General features: G+C 40.1%; 1 protein-coding gene across 4 annotated transcripts; it reads right to left on the bottom strand.

Moving 5' to 3' along the window:
* Positions 1-704: 704 nt before the first annotated feature.
* On the bottom strand, positions 705-21,710 carry LOC132129219 (polycomb group protein ASXL1-like). Of its 4 annotated transcripts, XM_059540733.1 has the most exons (13): positions 21,185-21,710; positions 17,341-17,423; positions 17,151-17,153; positions 16,933-17,050; positions 13,718-13,871; positions 11,923-11,996; positions 9,656-9,740; positions 8,940-9,059; positions 6,002-6,168; positions 5,808-5,904; positions 5,589-5,694; positions 4,581-5,496; positions 705-4,462 (listed from the first exon to the last, which is right to left on the bottom strand). In XM_059540733.1, the coding sequence occupies exons 1-13, from the start codon at positions 21,239-21,241 to the stop codon at positions 1,433-1,435; spliced, it is 5,010 nt and encodes a 1,669-aa protein (XP_059396716.1). In that variant the 5' UTR covers positions 21,242-21,710; the 3' UTR covers positions 705-1,432. The 4 variants fall into 4 exon arrangements, with proteins under 4 accessions (XP_059396716.1, XP_059396717.1, XP_059396714.1 ...); XM_059540734.1 differs by lacking the exon at positions 8,940-9,059 and having other exon boundaries at positions 21,185-21,328; XM_059540731.1 differs by lacking the exons at positions 17,341-17,423; positions 21,185-21,710 and having other exon boundaries at positions 705-4,456; positions 16,933-17,160.
* Positions 21,711-21,977: the final 267 nt, after the last annotated feature.

Genomic DNA, 21,977 nt, shown 5'->3' with positions numbered 1-21,977 from the left:
TGGCACGTTTAAAAATGTGACCTTCGAACATAATCGGTGTTGTACAATTTCAGGGATTTCAAGATGAAAGACTGATTATCTGAGGTCTTGGGATTATACCGTTTTCAGGGCCTTTGCATTTGCTTTATGCTATATAGAAGTATAAAAGGTGTAGTATACAGTTGTGTAACAAGTTATAAAATTGTGCTCTGAATTGTGGTCATGCACTTTGTCCAGTGATGTAGAACGCACTAATTGAAAAAACGGTTTTAAATTATACATTCATGTTGTCTAATTGCCAAAAGTTTGCATCAGATAATGAGGTGCCAAATGTATCAAAGAGTAGAGGGTTGACTTGATGTGTAAATGAATTAGATTGGTTTATGTTCTTCAAAAACTAACTAAAGTATCATGTATGTTTTCTGATATATAAACTCAGACCGTAGTCTCTGCAACCATTTAATGTAAAATTTAAGTCTAAACACTGATAAACATTGGGGTCACATGTGAGACAAATTGAATAATTTAGATTTCTAAAAGTGATCCATACTTTATGCATTATTATGAGGGCTAGAGACAAATATTCCTTAAATGGGTGACATTAAAAGAAATGTGCTGTGGAAACAAATACATTAATACTCTTCATCACTGTGATGATACAATGATACCCCCCCCCCCCCCAACACAACTTTAGCCCCCTTTACCCTCAGTTAAAACAGATAAAATACGCTCACTTTCAGCTTTATTAGGTTTGAATACTGTGCTTAACCGCCAAGTACAGACTGGACTTTACTTTGGATAAGAAAATAAAAATGGAAACAAAAAGAAGAGAGTTAAAGCACTTACAAAATAACAAAAATGTATTTTCTTGTTTAATGATTAAAAAAATATTTCTTTGCAAGACATTACACACAAAATTCTCCTAAAGCTCTCTTCACAGAAAAGCATCAAGAGTAGAAAACAACCAGGAATGCCACCATTTTCACACTGAACTGATGACTGGTGTCAAGCAGATGAGGTAAATGTTTTGTTGGGGGAAAAAAAAGGCACAATTTACAAATCAACCGTGCCATGTAAATTCACGCAATAATACCAATAATAATAATAATAATAACAACAATATCATTATTATTATAATCATAACAATAATAATATTAATAACACCATCATAACAGCAATAGAAAAAAATATGCAACAAAAATACAGACTGAATTTTATCTTACAAGTATTCTTCCAGCCCTACCGTATTGCCTGGCCCATCAAAAAAAAAAAAAAAAATCATAATAATAATAATCTGACCCATTTAAACACTGCAGTGTTCAGCCTCATTCTTTGCTCACAAGAGTCCAAGACTTCCGGTGGGGTCCAGTCACAGGCTTAGGGCTAGAATTGTCTGGAGTGGTCAAAGCATTTGCTCTGACTAAACGGCTCAGTTTGAAGGAACTGCAACAAACTATCTGACAACCAGACATGACACACACAGTTTTGAGGGGCCAATGCAATCGTCATGGCAGAAAGCGCCACAGCCCTGGCACATGATCATAGCCTTAAGACGGCAGGAACACTTGAGAGCCACTTCTTCTGCAGCACTGTCTGCAAATGCCTGAATGCTAAGGGTAGCACCCGGTCCTCCACTGTTGCCAACGCTCACACGTGGCCTTAGCTGCAGCACACCATCGGCTAAACTGCGGGAGAACCCGCTACTGTCCACCACGGAAACATTAGCTGTATAACTAAAGCTGGATGAAGACCCACCGTTGCCCCCACTCTGCTGTAGTTTTGGTAGTTTGCCATATAGCTGGTAAGGGAGACTGGAGGCAGATGAGGAAGGGGATGAGGAGATTGGAGAAGCAGAGGTCTCTACTTGGCGGGCATATGGATTTTTGACTTGTTCCTTCTTGGCCATTCTAACAAGAGACATTTCCATATTAATCAGTCCTTCCATAGCTCCACCACCTCCATGAAAATTGTCCAGAGGCTCCTTTTTGGTTATTACAACAGAAGTATTGCCACCGTTTGGAGCAGGTGAGTTTTTGGTCAGAGCTTGTTGGCACGAAGGGCGTGGCAAGACTTCATTTTTTACTGTACCTACAGGAGAGAGCGGTTGCTGATAGATCTGATGCGGTTGGGGCTTGCTTGGGCGCCAGTTAATCTTAATGGTAGGTACAACCTCCGACGGACAAAGGTCGCCGTGGGGAGGTGAGGGAGCATCAGGTGCGGTTCTGCACACAGACTGGGAGAGGTGGTTAGGATGCTGTTGAAAGCCAGCTGGCCTCTCTGGAGTTTCACCCCTTGGAGGAAGAGGTCCAGGGTGCTCCTTAATGACAGCTGATTCATAAACTGGAGCATTCTGAGAGTTTACATCAATTGAGGTTCTAGCAGAGGAGTTTGAGGGGAGGGATGTTATGACAGGCACTGCTCCTGAGAGCATTGCCCCTCCTGGTTGTTGAGAAGTGAACTGAACATTTGCAGATCTTGGGCTAGCTTCCTCAAACAAGCATGCCGTTCGAGAAGGAATAGAACCCGGTGGTGAAGTACCAAAGTTCCGACCAGGTCCAGGAGACACTCGAATGGATGGGGCTTTGTGCTGGAAGTCAGAGCCACCAGTTTCTATAGATCCTCCTGCATCAGACGGGCCTCTAAAACTTGGTCCCAGATTTCTCGGAGGTTGACGACTGGCTGAGTTACCTGCAGGGGCACCTGGAAGTCGATTAATTTCCAGCTTGCTGACCAAGTGAGGCTGCTGCAAGACTTTCTCTAAGGGTAGGCTGCCTTGAAGAAGTTGGGTGACAAGAGGGTTGTTGGCCTCTACAGAGGAAACTGGTCGAGATGAACCTTGGACTCTTCTGCCAATGGGAGGAACTGCAGAATTCTTTAAAACAAAATCTTCTCCAGGCCCTCTGCTGAGAGGTTTGGTGTCATCCTCTGTTGAAACAAACAGCTTCACACCATTGCTATTATCATTCAGCCGTAGATTTCTACTTTGGTCCCTCTCTGTCTGTGTCAGGTAAGCTTGCATTTGAGCTTGTGAAGGTGCAGTGGTAATCTGGTCCTGAGCATGGTTTATAGCTTGGGGATTAATTGGATGTTGCTTGTGGGAATGAATAACAGGCTGGTTTGACACACCATTAGGGAAACGAGCCTGAATGACAGTTTGAGTATGGTTGGGGTTAGATATATGGGCCTGTATGACTGGTTGCTGGTGTTGAGGAGTATTCACCACCGATGAAGTGAGTCGACTTGAGTTCTGAATGACAGGTTGATTCTGCGACTTTGTAATCTGAGCTTGCATGCCATTACTATTCATCTGGGTTCCATGCCAGTCCACTGTTTCATCATCTTGAGCTTCATTTTCAAAGTCAGATGCTGTTTCTGTAGAATCACTGTGTGCTCCAGTGTCTTCTTCGCCACCATTACTTTGTAGACCAGGCAAAGAGGCTGATTCATATTTGCCATCATCATCTTCATCTCCTCCATTCTTATGAACTTGGAGCATCCCCTCTCTCATGGAATGCTCTTCACTACTTTCTACCCATCCATTTCGGACTGTAATAAGTGTATCTTTGGGTATTTTCAAGTCTGAGCCATGCTGGATAACTCCAGTTGTCCCTGGGTGATGCTCAACACCATTCTTGTCACCTTCCCAGGGTTGAGAAGAAGCTGCCAAAGTCCTGATGACATCCACACCCTGGGCACCAAATCTGGGCACAGAGTCTGGTATAGAGGTGGGCACTAAAGAAACAGCATCATTTGATGCTGAGGTGCAAACAGGGGTATTTGTTCTGCTCTCATTGGACTCTGCCTCCTCACCTCTCATCTCTTGGTGACTGCAAAAAGACTCCGGTTCACTTGGTGTAGGCACTGGGGTGTCTAAGGTCTGCTCTGAGGCTTCATCACTTGGGCAGGCAGTCACCTCTTCCACTCCACAAATCTCTTCCACCTGATCCTGAGAAGCAGAGCTGTCGGTTGCAGTAGGTGATAGTGTAAGTGTTTTCGGAGACTCTGATGGTGGTAGAGATGGGTTTGAAGACACAGAGGAAGGAGATGGTTCGGTCAGTGGGGTGGAGGTTTGAGGCCTGTCTGCTGAATCTACACTGGATAGCTGTAGTTGTGGTCCAGACGAATGAGAGCTCGCAGGCGATTCCTGCTCCTCCAAATCAACTCTTCCTCGTCTGCCTCCTCCTCCTCCTGGTTCAACTGGACCTGGGTGCTCTCTCGAACGCCTCCCGCTGGAGCGATCCGGTATCCCAAGACCACCCCCCGGGCCGCTCCCCCCAGGCCCTCCCCCATCCCCAGAGGCTGCAACAGCAGCAGCGGCTTCCCGCTGGGCACGGGCTTGCTGGGCACGGGCCTTGATGTCCGCCAGGGTGCGAGCCCCTGTCCCAGAGCGCCGCGACCCTTCGCTGGGGGGGACGATGCGGGGACAGATTTGGTACGTTGGCGGCCCTTTGACCCAGGGCGGTTTGATCCGGGAGAGCTGTATCTAGTGGAATGGGCAGAAAAGAAACACTCATATGAGATGTGGTTTACCTGAAGACTGTTTTCAACTATAATATGGTGTACAAAAAAACAATCTGAAAAAAATAACGTGTCCAACATACCCGTATAGGTGGGACCTTGGGCTCCTCTGTTGTAGGTTGTGGCTTTTCTGAGTGCACACAGTCAACTGTGTTACGAAAGGACTGACGCTCATCCATCCGCGCCCTTTTCTCGGGAAAGCTGGTGAAGGCCTGGGACTCATCTGGTCTTCTCTTCTGCTCCTTGAGCTGAATTGCTGGACTTGCTGTGGCAGGACTGGCTGCAGGGCTGCTCTCCCGGCTGCTTGCGCCAGTGCCTGCTGTACCAGTGGTAATGACCGAAGCCCCATCATCCAGCGGGTCAGTGGCAACAGCAGCAGTGGAGGAGGAAGAGGAAGAAGAGGAATCTGAGCTTGCAGCAAAAGTCTGTCTTTCTGAGGCCGAGGAGGGAGAAGAAGAGGGCGATGATGATGATGATGATGTTGAAGAGGAGGATGAGGAAGGAGACGAGGTGGATACAACAGCTGGTTCAGGTACTTCAGGCAACAGGTCAGTGGAGACTTCTGGTTCATCGCAGGTTGAGCTTGTAGAAGTTGGAGGAGGTGTGGGTACAGGAGCAGGGGAGGGGACTGCCTCTGCAGAAAGGTTTTCTTCTGGAGCTTCCAGTCCGAAGTCTGTTTGAAGGACCACCTCTCCCTGAACTGCTGTTGCTTCTGGGACTGGTGATGCAACTGATGGTTCAACATCTGGAGTTGCAGTGCTTTCTGTTGTCTCAGCTGAAGGTACAGCTGCTGTTGTAGTTTTGCAAAGTGTGCGCCGAGCCCTGCGCCTGAGGTCAGCCCGTGAACGCCGTCTGATACGGCCTTCCCTCCGTCTTCTTCCAACACTTCGCCTCTTGGGTGTAGCCACTGTAGCAGAATCAGAGTTAAGAACTGCACCGGCAACATCTCCAGCATCACTCATTGTGAGCTTTAATGCCTCTTCTCTCGTCAACCCAGACCTAAAGAAATAAATTGAAGAATTTGTTTAAAACCTAAAAAATCAATTCTGGGAATTAAGCTGCTTAAGAATTTTTTTAAAAGGCTATCAAACCTTTGACCATGGTACTCCTCAAAGAATTTCTCTTTCCATGCTTCTACTTTCTTCTCCTTTTCCATCTCTTGCCTAAAGCGAACCTGCATCTCATGTGTGAACTCACCTTCAACAGAGTAAAAATATTACCACTTTATCCACCTTTACAGTAAATTACCTATTTTGGTCTGTTTCTGTCATTTCTTTTCATATTTAATAGGACAATACTAAGAGACTTACCCTCAGCTAGACGCTCTTTCCAGCTCTGGGACGCATGAGTGAAGAATTCATTATTGAGGGCTGAGCTGCTTAGCCGAGCAAGGCCATCGGGGCCAACCTACACATTACAAGAATTGGAAAAATTTGGTGAAAAAAAAAAAAAAAAAGTATATATTTGTAACAAGTGAAAATTACAAAGCCTTTAAGAAACATACCTGTCTGTCCACCTCTGGTAAAAGCTGGAGCAGTTGCTGCTGGGAGTGTGGAGGAAAAGCAGCAAAGGTGCGTGTGTTGATTAGAGCACGAATGTTGGTGTTAACTAGTATGGAGCCTGGAGTCTCAAAATCCACCTCCACACCCCCTCGATTCCTTTTCATTGGACCTGCAAAATACAGTATTACACTAAATGTGTATATAAGAACATTGCTTAATGAAAACTTTGTGCACGGCAGGGCCATATTTATATTTATACACTTTTTAAAGCATATTGTACTCCCTATACTGCCTCTTTGTGGGCAGCATTATAGTAAGAGCAGCATGCAGAAACTCAATGTAGCTTATAATGATGGAATGAGGCTGCTGCCTAAAGGTGCCACGTTTTTTTTACATTTTTTTTTTTTTAGTGTTGGTGTACCAATGTGCGCTGCTGTTATGCGTAATACTATGTACAGATGTATGTGCAGGTTATTGGAATCTGTAAAAAGTATAATTTCAACACTGACGAACCAAGTACTGATTTCAGTCAGACTTTTCTGAAGTATATGGAACCACTGGCATTTTAGTATATATATATAGGCACTTTTCCACTGCATAGTACGGCACGGTACGGTTCACTTCTGGGGGATTCCCACTGGGTACAGTATCGGTTACTTTTTTTTTAGTACCACTTCAGTTGAGATTCCAAGTGAACCGTACCAGTTACCAAAACATGATGTGTAAACTCTGTTGATCACAGATAGGCCAGAGAAAATCTTCACTACCTGAAATCACTGAATTTGCGACAAACTAGGAAGTTCGGATCATTTTATTGATACGGTCCTTTGAGTCTCGTTCAGCAAAATGAATTAATCTTTTTTTCGTCATTTCGTTCATTTTAGCAAAATCTAATTAATTGTATACGTTACTTCCCAACACATCTAGTACTTACGCAAATGCTGATCAAACTACGAACAATACAAAACTATAATTGTATAAGAAACTGAAAATATGAATTCATTATTTACATGGGTCTTTAGCCTAGGATTAGCTCACCGCACCACTTATCTGACAAGTCTTCTGGTTTGAGTCATTCGTTCATCACATAACTGCCCCATAAACTAAACCTATGCTGTCTGAGCTAGAAAGAGAATTGATTAGTTCATCTTTCGAGTCTTTTGAGTCATTCTTTTGTCACATGATGTGACTGCATTGGATAGAGAAATTTATTTATTTACAAACGGGTGCATAGTTATTAATTATTATTATTATCATCATCATCATCTACTCTTACAGTTACAGGATGCGTTTTTGGTGCTTTTTATTTCTTACATTATATAAATATGTGAATTTCTGTCATGATGGTTCTTTTCCATTACACTGAATGTGGTGACAAATGTAATAAGGAGTTGGTTATTATTATTAAATCTCTTTCCGACTCAGACTGCATAGGTAAAGCTTATGGTGTTGTCAAGCGATGAACGAACGACTCAAAACCTGAAGACTCAAAAGAGGTGAATAATTTCATTACAGAACACATAGGATGTTGTGCATGAGAGACTTTGAGAGATCTTTCAGAGTCACATTAAAGATTTGTTCAAAATTAACGAATCGCTCAAAAACGACCCATCACTAACATGAACACAACCGAACCGCTAGATTTAAAATCAGCACAGCCAGGGAAGGAGCAAATACAACTGTTTTGAACGAGCGCACCTTTTTTTAACAACCCAAAAATGGCTGTTTTGTTGAGGAAGCACAGATTCCTCTCATTGATAGCAGAGGAGCAGACCCACTGAGAGCTTGATGGGGCGAAGCGGAATGAAAGTTTTTCACGAGTTGTGGCAGTAGAGGTGACGCAACAATAACGACATGTGAACAATCCCGCCCACTCTAAAACAATACTAAACTGCATTAGAATCGCAAACTGAACCGAGCTGAGTAGTGCCGTACTTAGCCGAGTCGTACCACACAGTGGAAAAGCGCCATAAGTTAATATCTGATACTGTGGATTTTTTTACTTGTCTGTTTTTATGGTCCGTGTTTTTGGACTGAGTGTGTTTTTGATAATATCTTCAGAGCTGACTCTGGTCTACATTCACATAAAACTTTAAGTGTATAATGTATATATGAAGCACTAGTAAATCTATACAATAAGAGGTTGTTATGACATAACACTAGTAAAGAAATAATAAATTAATTCCACCTGAGCTATTGATCATTCCACACAGCTTTTACATTATTAGTAGCTGAACATTACATCAACCAGTGCTGCAACAAAAACCAAAGCATAATGCATGCTACAAAAAATATCTACAATGAAAATACAACCAAACATAATAGTCTCTCACTAAGCTGGTTTTAGATCTCAGCTAGATTTGACAGAATAAAACAAAAGTACATTGACACTGAAAAAGAAAAAAACTGCAGAAGACAAACCATGGTTGGTACTCTGCTATAGACTGAAGTTTAGACTAGTTTGAAATTAGTGAGGTTTCTATGAGATTGGATTCCAAACTGATATAGACAGAAAGTTTAAGTCACAGCTGGTGTAACATAAGAGTTCAAAACACATTATTACACACTTTGAGAAACCAGCATGACAAGATACACATAGCAACCTATGTCTTTTAATTAACAGTATAAAAGGCAAAAATTTACACATATACCTTGCAAGCAACCATCAACTGCAAATAATAAAGATAAAACTAAATGAATAATTGCCCATTTGTTTATTTTCCCTACTCCTTCATCCAAATGCCTTAATTGCAGGTTAGAAATAAAGATTGGGACATTGTTTGTCATTATATTGACACAAACTTAGTTAGCTATTCACGCTCTCAGTGTAATACCTGGGAAGGAGTTACTGTATTATTGATGTTCTAGAGGAAAGTGGTGAACAAGGGGATTAGGGGTAGTAGTTAATACATGGAGGTCCTTGGTTTTCATCCTCTGTACCTGAACGAAGACCACGTACGCTCTTGAAGTGCTGGGTGCGTTTCCAGCCCAGCTCGGAGCGGGTACGGAGAGTGGGGCCTGGACCCCCCCTAGAGCCTTCCCTGCGCCTCCCCGCTGCTCCTGAGGGTAAAGGTGGGGGGAGGATGGAGGCTGGTGAGATTCTCTGAGAACGAGTGAGTGTGGGTAGGGCAGCTGAGGCATGAAGGCTAGTGGCACTAAAGAGGCCAAAGTGACAGGCAAAGCTTTGGCATGTGCGTGAAACACGAAAAGTCAAAGGGACGGGGATATCCCAAGGCACAGAGACAAAGAGGAAGAGGGGTGAATGGATATCTCTAAGGCGCAAATGCAAAGCAGATATCCAAGGGGAACAGAGCAGGGCTGACAAGACAAACCAGAAACACTGCTTTCACACTGAGGGGTATTGATGTTCAAGTGACAAATTCGTCAGTGGCTTCTAGAAAAGATGCTTGTTTAGTGCAAAGTTAACCAAGAAATAGAGGCGGCGGCTGTCAACAGGAGGGAAACTGTAGGAAAACTCCCCTTGAGAAGGCTGCGCTATAAATGATTACTGTCAGTGCGTAAAATTACAAACACTGTCAGGCCACTCAGATAAAAGCATCCACAGTCAGAAGGAGCAGGTATACAATACCACTGTAGAGTGGGAGGGAAAAAAACAGAAAGAAGGGGGAGGAAAAAAGTAAAAGAGCCATTGTAACCTGATGGGACGTGTTCACCGTTGACCTTGAGAGGAGTGAGCACTACACGGGGCATCATCACAGCTTTCTTCCTCTGTCTCCCTGACTGTAAGAAAGATGGGAGAAACAATCATGAGCACATAGATGAAAGTCCTCCACAGACACGGAAAACAACAGCATGCTCATAGAGGAGAATTTAAATGGAAATGCAAATGTCTGAAAAGAAAGTTGAGAATGTTATGATTTTAACAATAAAATATTAGTATTAATGCAGGAAAAAAAAAGGAATATAAAGGGAAAGGGGAGGGTGTAACTGTCCTGGAGATGACCATTCTCAGCTTCTTCTCTATGGGAGCCAAGTGGCTGGCTTGAGCTGGAGATTGTTGGATTTACAGGAGGATTTCAAAAAATTAGAATTTCATGGAAATATATTTATTTTATAATTTAATAAAAAAAGCTAACTTTCTTATACTCTAGATTCATTGCACACAAAATGAAATATTTAAAGATTTTTTTGTTTTAATTCTGATGGTTATGACTTACAGCTTAGGAAAATAAAAAAAATATATAGAATAGAATATTCTCTCAAAGATCAATCAAAAAAAGATGTACAAAAGAGAAATGTTCAAGATATCCAAAGTATTATGCACTCATTACTTGGTTGGGGCACCTTTAGGACTTATTACTGCTTCAATGCGACACTGCTGAGGCGTTATTGACACACAGGTTGCTTTGATAGCAACCTTCAGCTCCTCAGTATTGTCTGTCAGATGTTACTTACCTTCCTCTTCACAATACCCCATAGATTCTCTGTGAGGATAAGGTCAGGTGAGTTGGCTGGCCAATCAAGCACAGTAATATCATGGTCATCAAACTACTTGGAAGAGGTTTTGGCACTGTGGGCATGTGCTAAAGTCCTGCTGGAAAAGAAATCAGCATCTCCATAAAGCTTGTCATCAGATGGAAGCATAAAGAGCTCCAAAATCTCCTGGTAGATGGCTGTATTAACTTAGGACTTGATAAAACACAATGGACCAACACCAGCAGACGTCACGGCACCCAAATCATCTCTGACTTCAGAAACTTCACACTGGCCTCTCCAGTCCAGACCTTGATTTCCAATTGAAATGCTAAATTTACTTTAATCTGAAAAGAGGACTTTGGACCACTGAGCAACAGTCCAGTTTTTTTCTCCTTACTCCAGGTGAAATGCTTTGACATTTTTCAGGTTCAGGAGTGGCTTGGTTCTAGGTATGTGACAGCTGTAGCCCTTTACCTGAAGACGTCGGAGCGTGGTAACTCTTGATGCACTGACTCCGGCTTCAGTCCACTCCTTGTGAAGCTCTCAAGTTCTTGAATTGGCTTTTCCTGACAATCTTCCCAAGGCAGTGGTCCTCCCTGTTGCTTGTGCACCTTTTCCTACCACACTTTTTCCTTCCAGTCAATTTTCTATTAATATATTTTGATACAGCACTCTGTAAGCAGCCAGCCCTTTCAGCAATGACCTTCTGTGGCTTTCCCTCCTTGTGAATGGTGTTGATGATTGTCTTCTGGGCAACTGTCAAGTCAGTAGTCTGTCCCATAATTGTGGTTGCATGTTCTAAACGAAACTTGAAATAGTGAATTTTTAATTTTCCTAAGAGGTAAGTCGTAACCATCAGAATAAAAACAAAAAAACTATTGAAATATCTGTTTGTGTGCAATGAATCTAGAATATAGAAAGTTTGCTTTTTTTTTAATTAAATTACAAAAAATTAAGACCTTTTCCATGATATTTTTTTTTTTTAGATGCACCTGTACAAGCAGTAAGTTCAACATTGAGCAAATGAGAGGGCAAAAGCATGAAGGCAGACTTAAGTTTCAAAATCTGCTGATTAGTGCTGGAGTTTCTTGGGGATTCAGTGCATTTTCTGTATATGATCAACCAAGCAAACAATCTCATTAGGATCTGACGATACATAAAGAAAAAATAAAATAAAAAAAATCCCTGACCTGAAACAATGAACAAAGAGCATAAGGTCTTAGTCATGACTAATGCATTCGTTAACTATGGGGTTTTCTTAATTTGACACATATCAACTTTCGGTAATTCTCTACAGTCTCTTTTTAACTTTGTGATGTCATGCATTCAACTGCCTTCTGGCATAACTGGTGATCTGAGGAGGAGTTGAGTGCTGTGCATTTGAATAATGGTGAGATGGAAATCCATTCTTGGAGGGTCCTGCATGTAAAAATTAGTTATAAGGTTGATGGTTCAGTGCAAAGTTGAAGTTAGGCACTGCTGGTACCTGTGAGGAGCGACTGAGCCTTGTCTGTGGTTCTGTGGAGCAAGAGGCACTGGAGGAAGTCTCATCCACAGAGGCTGGAATAAAGAGGAAACAAGCAGAATATAGGTCAATAATTTCAATGAAGCGAGTCACATTTTAATTGTGTTCATGTGTTAATTTTATACAAAAAGAGAGAGAAAAGAAAGAAAAGGCATTCAAATAATACTTTCTTTACTTTTTAATTTTTGTAAAATAGTACAAGTATTCTATATGCTGCTAATTAAGATTAGATTAAATATGCCCTTTTACAATCATCTACAGCACATTACAATATCAGAGTAAAAGTCATAATTCATTAGTGTAAGAGCAGTAATTAATGGTCATCTCATGTAATTTACTAACAAGTGGGCATGTGTGAACCTTTCAGTTTCCTTTATGTATCGTTGGTTAATTGTTTGGTACTGGAGAGGGGATGAGTAGAGAGAAAGGCAACTTTCTATTGACCGCATTGTCTCGTATTTGACCATGTGTTGCATTTACATGCTTCACATTGCATTTGTCCTCATGCTTCATCATTACAATAAAATACACAAAAAACACAACAATATTGCATTTGACTGCAAGTACAAGCGCTTGTAAATGAGTTCTCCCACTACCTAGCGTCTTGGTAGCTACTGGGTTTTCCTAATAAGAAATAACTTGTCATAAACATGCAATAATTGTTGATTATGAACTGCTCCAAAAAAGCGAGCCAGTAAAACACACAAAGATCGCATTTAGTAAAATCACAGCCTTCTTAAGTTTAATCATCACATTAGGCCATATTGCAATTCCTACCCATTTGTCCTTAAAATTTAACACATTTTTCAAAAAGATAATTAAGACTTAGGTCCATTTGGGATATCTATGATTTATTAATTTGATCAAACTGATTTTAAAACATTTTAGGAACCTGCACGAACACTGATAGAATAGCAGCTACTTTCTGACTGATCAGACCCTGAAAAGACATACAGTAGTATACAACCATATAAAATATTTATCATTGCATTGTTTTTTCACATACCATTTATAATTAATAATGATAGGTAGTATTCGGTTCATAATTTGCAATAGGTGGCATGTATTTCATTCTAAAATATTTCTAAACCAGAAGGTAAAAAGATAAATCAAGTTAAATACAGGGTTCCAGCAACCAAATCGGGGGCAGAGAACACATGCACATATTTAAGACTTGTAATTGCCTTATAACGCTTGTGGCATCTAGTATTATTTCACATATTTAGTTATGATAAATAAATTTTTAAATACAAGAACAGTAGATACTGCTGATGTCTAGAAACATCAGGCTTCGAAATACCATCCTTCCACATCTCTCAAGAACGAAAGGAATCCATTTATCATACAAATGCGCAAAAAAACTAAAATGTGAAATACACTGTCAATTCCAGGCATAATTTTGAATGTATTCCCTTTCATGCAACACACAAATACATGTTCTAAAACACTCTCATCTAGGTCACTGCTGGATGTGTCATGTGCCGCAGTATCCATGGCAACACACACATCCATAGCAAAAAAAGAAATCAATGTCTCTCAGGCACTACATGCTTCTTAAGCTCAGGGTATTTAATGCCCATCACCATTTGGAATCAAAGCTTTTCTTAAAATGAAAAGATAGGGCCTCTACTTTTCAGCTCTTTTATACGCTTCTTTAATTTATAAGCCTGTTCCAATTACTGAAAAAGAGACCGACTGAATGAATCAATTCTAAGAGAAAAAAAAAATAAATGAAAAGAATGAATAGTCCACACACCATCATTTTCACCACTAGCAGCAGCTGTCTCTGTGGAGTCACAACTCTCCTGCTCTGCTCCTTCAACTGTTGATGTGGTGGATGCTGTTGGAGTGCCAGTCCCATCTCCAGACTCGTTTGCAGTTGGGCTCTTTGTCCACTGAAGTGCATTTTTCTGTAGTCATCAGTGGATACATACAAACATGGGATATGTAGCTCTTTCTATGTGGGTTTTGGCATCCTAATCCAGTTGCTAAACTAGTGTGCAAGTCTGTAAAGTAGGGATGCACCGGTTGACCAGCCATAAATCGGAACCGGCCGGTTTTTGCTTAAAATACGCGATCGGCCGGTTTTTGGTCTTTTTCTGGCCGATTTTTGACTACATTGTAATCATTCGCTATGTCATTTGTGTGGAAGTATTTCTAAATCTGTGCGCAGGACACGGGCAGCCGATCAGCACTGGAAGTGCAGAGCTACATGTCTGAGGCACAAATAGCAGGAAGCGAACAGCCGTTGTTGTACTGGCGCACAAAATAGGAGTCTCTTTCCTGCGCGCACGGAAGCTGCGAGTGTTCTGTACCTGTCCCTGCACAAGCGGAGACAGTGAAGCGATGTTCAGCTCAACTTCTCGCGCGTTGGATGAGAAACGAAAAGGACTAAACTGTGACAAAACTGAAATGTTTTTTTTTTTTGTAAAGTAGAACTTGCATAGACGACATACATGACAGAAGTAATCATCAGTTCTGTATAGGATGATTATTTTTATTTTACCTTAAAATTACATCGACATAATTTGATAAAAAAATCACCTGCTGTAGCACACTGAAAAAAAGTGTTTCATTCATCCAATTAAAACATTTTATGGTAATGATTCACATCTCTATTTTTTTTTTTACTTGAGACAATAGTTATTTATTTTTCATTGGCTCAAGTAAAAAAATATAGATGTGAATCATTTCCCTATTTTTTTTTAAATTGGATGAATGAAACACTTTGCATCTTTGTTTTATTCGCATCAACATTATTTGATTTTAAACATTTTGGAATAATGTACAACCCGAATTCCGTAAAAGTTGGGACGTTTTTTAAATTTTAATAAAATGAAAACTAAAAAAATTTCTAATCACATGAGCCAATATTTTATTCACAATAGAACATAGATAACGTAGCAAATGTTTAAACTGAGAAATTTTACACTTTTATCCACTTAATTAGCTCATTTAAAATTTAATGCCTGCTACAGGTCTCAAAAAAGTTGGCACGGGGGCAACAAATGGCTAAAAAAGCAAGCAGTTTTGAAAAGATTCAGCTGGGAGAACATCTAGTGATTAATTAAGTTAATTGATATCAGGTCTGTAACATGATTAGCTATAAAAGCTTTGTCTTAGAGAAGCAGAGTCTCTCAGAAGTAAAGATGGGCAGAGGCTCTCCAATCTGTGAAAGACTGCGTAAAAAAATTGTGGAAAACTTTAAAAACAATGTTCCTCAACGTCAAATTGCAAAGGCTTTGCAAATCTCATCATCTACAGTGCATAACATCATCAAAAGATTCAGAGAAACTGGAGAAATCTCTGTGCGTAAGGGACAAGGCCGGAGACCTTTATTGGATGCCCGTGGTCTTCGGGCTCTCAGACGACACTGCATCACTCATCGGCATGATTGTGTCAATGACATTACTAAATGGGCCCAGGAATACTTTCAGAAACCACTGTCGGTAAACACAATCCGCCGTGCCATCAGCAGATGCCAACTAAAGCTCTATCATGCAAAAAGGAAGCCATATGTGAACATGGTCCAGAAGCGCCGTCATGTCCTGTGGGCCAAGGCTCATTTAAAATGGACTATTTCAAAGTGGAATAGTGTTTTATGGTCAGACGAGTCCAAATTTGACATTCTTGTTGGAAATCACGGACGCCGTGTCCTCCGGGCTAAAGAGGAGGGAGACCTTCCAGCATGTTATCAGTGTTCAGTTCAAAAGCCAGCATCTCTGATGGTATGGGGGTGCATAAGTGCATACGGTATGGGCAGCTTGCATGTTTTGGAAGGCTCTGTGAATGCTGAAAGGTATATAAAGGTTTTAGAGCAACATATGCTTCCCTCCAAACAACGTCTATTTAAGGGAAGGCCTTGTTTATTTCAGCAGGACAATGCAAAACCACATACTGCAGCTATAACAACAGCATGGCTTCGTCGTAGAAGAGTCCGGGTGCTAACCTGGCCTGCCTGCAGTCCAGATCTTTCACCTATAGAGAACATTTGGCGCATCATTAAACGAAAAATACGTCAAAGACGACCACGAACTCTTCAGCAGCTGGAAATCTATGTAAGGCAAGAATGGGACCAAATTCCAACAGCAAAACTCCAGCAACTCATAGCCTCAATGCCCAGACGTCTTCAAACTGTTTTGAAAAGAAAAGGAGATGCTACAGCATGGTAAACATGCCCCGTCCCAACTATTTTGAGACCTGTAGCAGAAATCAAAATTGAAATGAGCTCATTTTGTGCATAAAATTGTAAACTTTCTCAGTTTAAACATTTGCTAAGTTATCTATGTTCTATTGTGAATAAAATATTGGCTCATGTGATTTGAAAGTCTTTTAGTTTTCATTTTATTAAAAATATGAATACAATATACAATACAATCCGGAATTCGGGTTGTATTTATATAGCATACTTTTATTTAGTCTAACTGGTAAAGACCTTTTTTTTTTAATTTAAAACCAAATTTAAAAACTAAAATACTGAATGCTGATTAAGAAACCTCTTATTGAATGTGTGTTGATTGGACTTTAGAACTATGCAGTTGTTGACTTTAATTTGGTTACAGAGAGTTAATCTTTTAATTTAAGGCCAATTCTATGTAGTTTCAACCCAATTCAAAAACAAGCTAAATGCTGATGTCTGTACCATCTATGTTTGTATTGAATGTAGGCTACTTACTGTGCAGTTACTGCCGTTAATTTCAGATGGTTACGGTTATTGTTTTCAATAGCCAAAATCCTGTTTGGCCTATTAAATAAAAAAAAACCATCTTGTTTATGCACGCTTTCCTTCTTTCTTGTTTGTTGCTTAAGAATTAAAAAAAAAAAAAAAAAAAAAAAAATATCGGAAATCAGTATCGGTCAGTTTGCTTGTTAAAAAAAAAACGGTTACTGAATCGGCCAAGAAAAATCATGATCGTGCATCCCTACTGTAAAGCACTGAAAGGATGCTAGAAGGATTTATGGACTTTCTACCTTTAGGGTAAACAAACTCATCCTTCCAGGAAGCTTGAAGAAAATACTGTTCTTCACTCGGTCACCTCTGACCTGAGAGTGGAGCATGGTGACCAGGCAGGCCAGTGGAGCTGTGCCGCTAAGCAAGGATGGAAAGAAGGGAAGAAATGTGTAAGTGTTGCTCAAGAAAGTAAGATTAAACCATTTAAGTGGTAAAAATACAATACAATTCATCTTACCTTCTATTTTTGGGTAAAAATGGTTTGAGAAAAAGAGAGAAACAAAATAACCTTTTATAAAGATACTCAAACCCAGTCAAGAGGCAGTGAAAATGTACTCATAATAAACATGGAAAAATCTCAAATATAAATATTACTTTTCAAAGAGAAACCCAGTACATTAAATGTAAATGAATGGCTTATACTAGACCTCATTTCTTTGAGCCCCTTTGTTTGGATGACATGCAGAATCTGTTTGGGTGTCATTGGAGCATCAGAAAAGTTCTCCAGAACCTGCAACGGGTCAAACAAAGCACATCAAATCAACAGCTTTCCAATTTAGTGCGTGTACCGTCACCTCACTTTTAACTCATTTATATTAGGAATGGAAAGATTTCAAATTTGGCTCATTGGTGGGTTGCGTGAACAACTAGTCAATTAAAAAGTTACTAAAATGTAAATTGGGGGCGTCTACAGTAAGTTTTTACCTTCAAAAACAGCCAGACATACTGTAAGTAAATGATCCTTTGACAGGTTTTTTAACTTGGCAATTTTAAATGGAAAGAGAGATGCAAACAGTTGGACTGCAATCGCTAAAGACATCCAACTGGATCTATACGAATGTAGGGGTGGCACTGGACGAATAAAAAAAAAAAAAAAAAAAAAAATCTCTCTCAGTAAAGGTTTTACTGTGAAAACTGCTTAACAGTTTAAAGTAGCACAGCAATTCATACTTATTTTAAGACCATGTCATTCTTAACAGAAGCACTCTGCTTTCTTCAGTTTGGTGCATATTGCACAGGTTGTACACAATGTTTCAGCAACATAACATTGAACTGCTGCCGCCACACACAGCTGTGAAGTTCCAGGCAAGTATGACAGGCTTTTAGGCTATATGACTAAAATAGAAACGACTCAGAAAGAAAAACAAAAATTAAACACTAACATAGCTGAAATTATGTAGTGAAATGTGAATCTTCATGAAGAACATTATTCATGGGGAAAAAATGTGTAATGGGAGACCGATTATAACAATACCAAACATTTCTCTCTACACTGATTCAGAGCAAATAATTCCCTCCTAGCCCTGGTGCAAAAAAAGCAGGTAACCTTCTGCCTGTTTGGAAGTTAAAATGGGAAGCACTGCTCCCACTGTGTTCAGCTGTGTCTAGAACCAAGGACACTGAAACAGGAAATGGAGCAGTACAAGCTACCAATGTAATAAAATAAATTATAAAATACCAGGTATACTTCATGGAAACAATCAGGCATGAAAAACGTCAAGTTGAGAGAACTTCAACCAAACTACTAGGGCAATGACAAGACAAACTTCCTAGTTATTTATAACACAATCTTGACAAGGCACCAAAATGTGTGTGTAAAATATGCAATTGAAATGTGATACCATAGGGAATGAAAAATGGATTGACATTTATACGATTGAAAATAAGTGGCTTATTATTCTTAAAGCCATGATAATAAGGAAGTGGCTACTTTGTTTCTTTCATATTTGTGATGTGCATCTAAGTGAAACAGATTTTCCAAAAAGAAAAGAAATTAGGGTGGGGAATTGGTCCTGTCCATCAGTTGATGACTGAGTGGAAGTAGATGGAAGATCAAATTATTGATTGACTGTTCATAATAAAACCAATAACACATTTAGAAACTAGAATTTTCACTTTCATTCCAACTGTAAGATAAAGATCTGTATCAATCTTTAAGGGATAAAAGGGACCAATAATTTTCATTTTATCAATTAGGCTACTCAACCAGAAGTTATTCTAAACTGGTTTCTTTTAAATTACAATTTTAGATAAGCAGATACTTTTGGGAATAAATATCCAACAAATTGGGCAATGAGTTAAAGTTACAAACAAAACTCATACTGGATGAAAAGGTTCTGATCCTTATTTAAGTCAGTGCCATTTCACTGGTTACCACAAACATCCAATCCATTTGTAGTGGATGCAATCTTAAAACAACCCCAAAAAACAAACTGCAGCTTCACACACATCCAAAATCAGGACTTATGAAAACCAAATTCTCTCTCACAAAAATAAATGCGGTCTTTTAACACACCAAAAAGGTCTATACACCGTAACCATCCCCGTAAGCAAGGAACCATCGAGAAAGACCAGAAACACTAAAATAGGTGGTCTGCTTCACATTTCCTATTGCTTCCAAGTGTATCGCTGAGATGATGTGATTTACACTGGCCATGATCCCAAGCATCTGGTTGCATCTTACTCCCAAAGCTGCCATCTCACACCACTGCTTTTGTTTCAAAGTCATTATATAATGCTGCAATGCTCTTTGAAGCTCCTTAATCATTCACACAACCGAATCATTTAAAACATCATCCTTTAATTAAAGGAATTCTGCATTCACATTCAAAGTACTCTGTCTGTTTGGTGCCCTTGTGCCTCCATCTCCCCAAGAGCCTGTCCTGTCCCATTACAAAAGAAGAGAAGCAGGTCGGTGGCTATCCTTCTTGTTATACAGACATGCCCATACCTGCTTCCCAAAGCTCAAATCACTGAGTGTGATAACTGCTAAAGAGAACAGTCTGTAATTTGTTTAGTTTGTATGAGTTGGGTTGATAATCTTTCAAGGATTTAGACCCCACACACAGACAATACATTAAATAAACATTCACATGATTATTGACGTTACTTGGCATCACATTAAATATGAATTACAGTTTCTAAACTGACATACATAATACAGCAACTGTAATAAACGTTACAAGTAGCGGTTTTCTAGCACATGAGATCCCCACCCAAAACAACAACCCTGGAGTTTCAAGATCTACTTTCACCAAATATCACTGACTATACCTTCATCCAACCTTTCTTGCTCTTTATCTCATACTAACCATGAGATAAACAAAAAAAAAGTTACTAAATTCAAAGACAGTCTGGGCTGTTTGGGTGGATCAAAGTCAAGTGTGAAAGCTGCCAATATCACTCAGAAAAATAGACAATGACCGGACACAAACCACTTAATATTTTACATAGACAAAGCAAACCGGGTATATGAATTCAGCTGCACAGGCTTATTTGGTCTGATACACGGTCTCTGACATAAGGTCTGGTACGGTCTCAGATTATACAGGTCTGTTTCTACTAAGGTTCTTTATGACAAGATTAAGATGAAGGTCTAGAGGTCAGATATATGAAAAGTTATCTCTTTTTTTAAATGCTGCTCTTTGCAACACTGACCATGACACATTTTCCATTTAATTTGCACCAAATGCAAAAAATAAATGAGGATAATGCAGATCATCCAAGAACAGCATCGTCTGAGAAATATGAACCACAGTATGTATAAATTACATTTAATATGCAACATGCATGACAGACCGATTTTATACACCCTTGAACCACCACTGTGGAGCATAAAAAGAGAATACATATCCGTTTGGTCTTCACATATTAGCATATGAATGTTTTGATACAGCTATGAAACATTAAATTATGCTTACAGCCCCCTTATAATAATAATCTTATTTGTTTAAGATCCCAAACTGAGAAAGATCAATGGATTACGAACAAGACAGAAACATACAAATATGGCCTACAGCATTTGTACATAGTGGATGCTTAAAACAAACAAGACATACAAATGAGCATTTAAGACACGCATTTGTTAAAAATAGTCTTTAATGACAGAAAAAGTTCCCACAGTGGGTATTTCCAGCATTTAACTCATGTCGATAAAAGAAGCCCTGCAAACAAAGGGTCAAACAGGCGGCAGAGCCGCTAATACGCTAGGCTACCAGCAAGGGCTCTTTCATTCAAATGAGACAAACACTAGAAATGTAATGCTTATGATGACAGGGTAAGTACAGGAACCGTGGATTAAGAGCTATGTGAACGCAAATGTATTAGCCGGGTTATTAAACATTACACACTGCCTAGAGATACACAAACAGCAGCAGCGACTGCATGTGTCCAACCCGACAACAGATTTGTTTGCGGCTCCAGTACAACACCCCTAACCCCAAGCACAGAGATTAAACCGCTACAATTTACTTAAAATTATAAAGATCTTACCATACGAGCTGCCTCTGCCCACGTTCGCTCTTTCTTTCTTTTCTGTTTGTCCTTCATTTCCTCAGCGTTGTAGCGCGGGTGCGGATTTCTGCAGCGGATATGAAACGTGTGCGTAATATACGGCAAGCCCGCTAGCGTGCTAGGCTATCTGCAACACCAAACGGGGTCTTTGATTCCCTTTCGCCTCAAGTACTTGCGTAGTCGCTCAGCTCAAACACGGACACGTTTCTGTAAAACTGCTCGCCCAAAAAAATGATCCGTTATTGCAGTGGCGGCGTTCCAGAGAGTTTTTGTATCGTCTCGCTGGTTAAATAGTGGTAAACAGAGACTGGGCGGAGAACAGGCGAGCCCCAGCAGCCTTTGGCATACTGCAGGAAATCCTTAGTTTGGAATGCAAGACGAGGAGAACACAACAACGAGGTCAAAGGTCAAACACACTGCAGGAATGCAACACAAAAACAATTCTCCCCATCCCCCTCTTCTTCAGTCTCTCCTACAGCCGCTGCTCGTCGTCTGACGCATCTGACGGGACGAGGCCACGCCCATTTTATGTGCGGCGAGATCAAACGTGATTCGTATTAGGCAGCACGACAAATGCATAAAAACACTAGAATTTTTTTTTGTGCTTTGTACAGTTTCTCAGTGGATTTTAACTACACAAAGAAATCTCACACTTATCAAAGCGTTATTTAAATGAAAGACAGCGAAGAAACACTGCTTCAGCAAGAACGAAATAGATCTTAACCAATTTGTTTTCTAGTTGAATGAGTATTGTAATTAATTAATCATCTTT

This window comes from Carassius carassius, chromosome 46 (genome assembly GCF_963082965.1).
Source record: "Carassius carassius chromosome 46, fCarCar2.1, whole genome shotgun sequence".
Classification (NCBI taxonomy): Eukaryota; Metazoa; Chordata; class Actinopteri; order Cypriniformes; family Cyprinidae; genus Carassius; species Carassius carassius.
The sequence above is the reverse complement of the archived record's forward strand: the minus strand, read 5'-3'. Positions and strand labels throughout refer to the sequence as shown.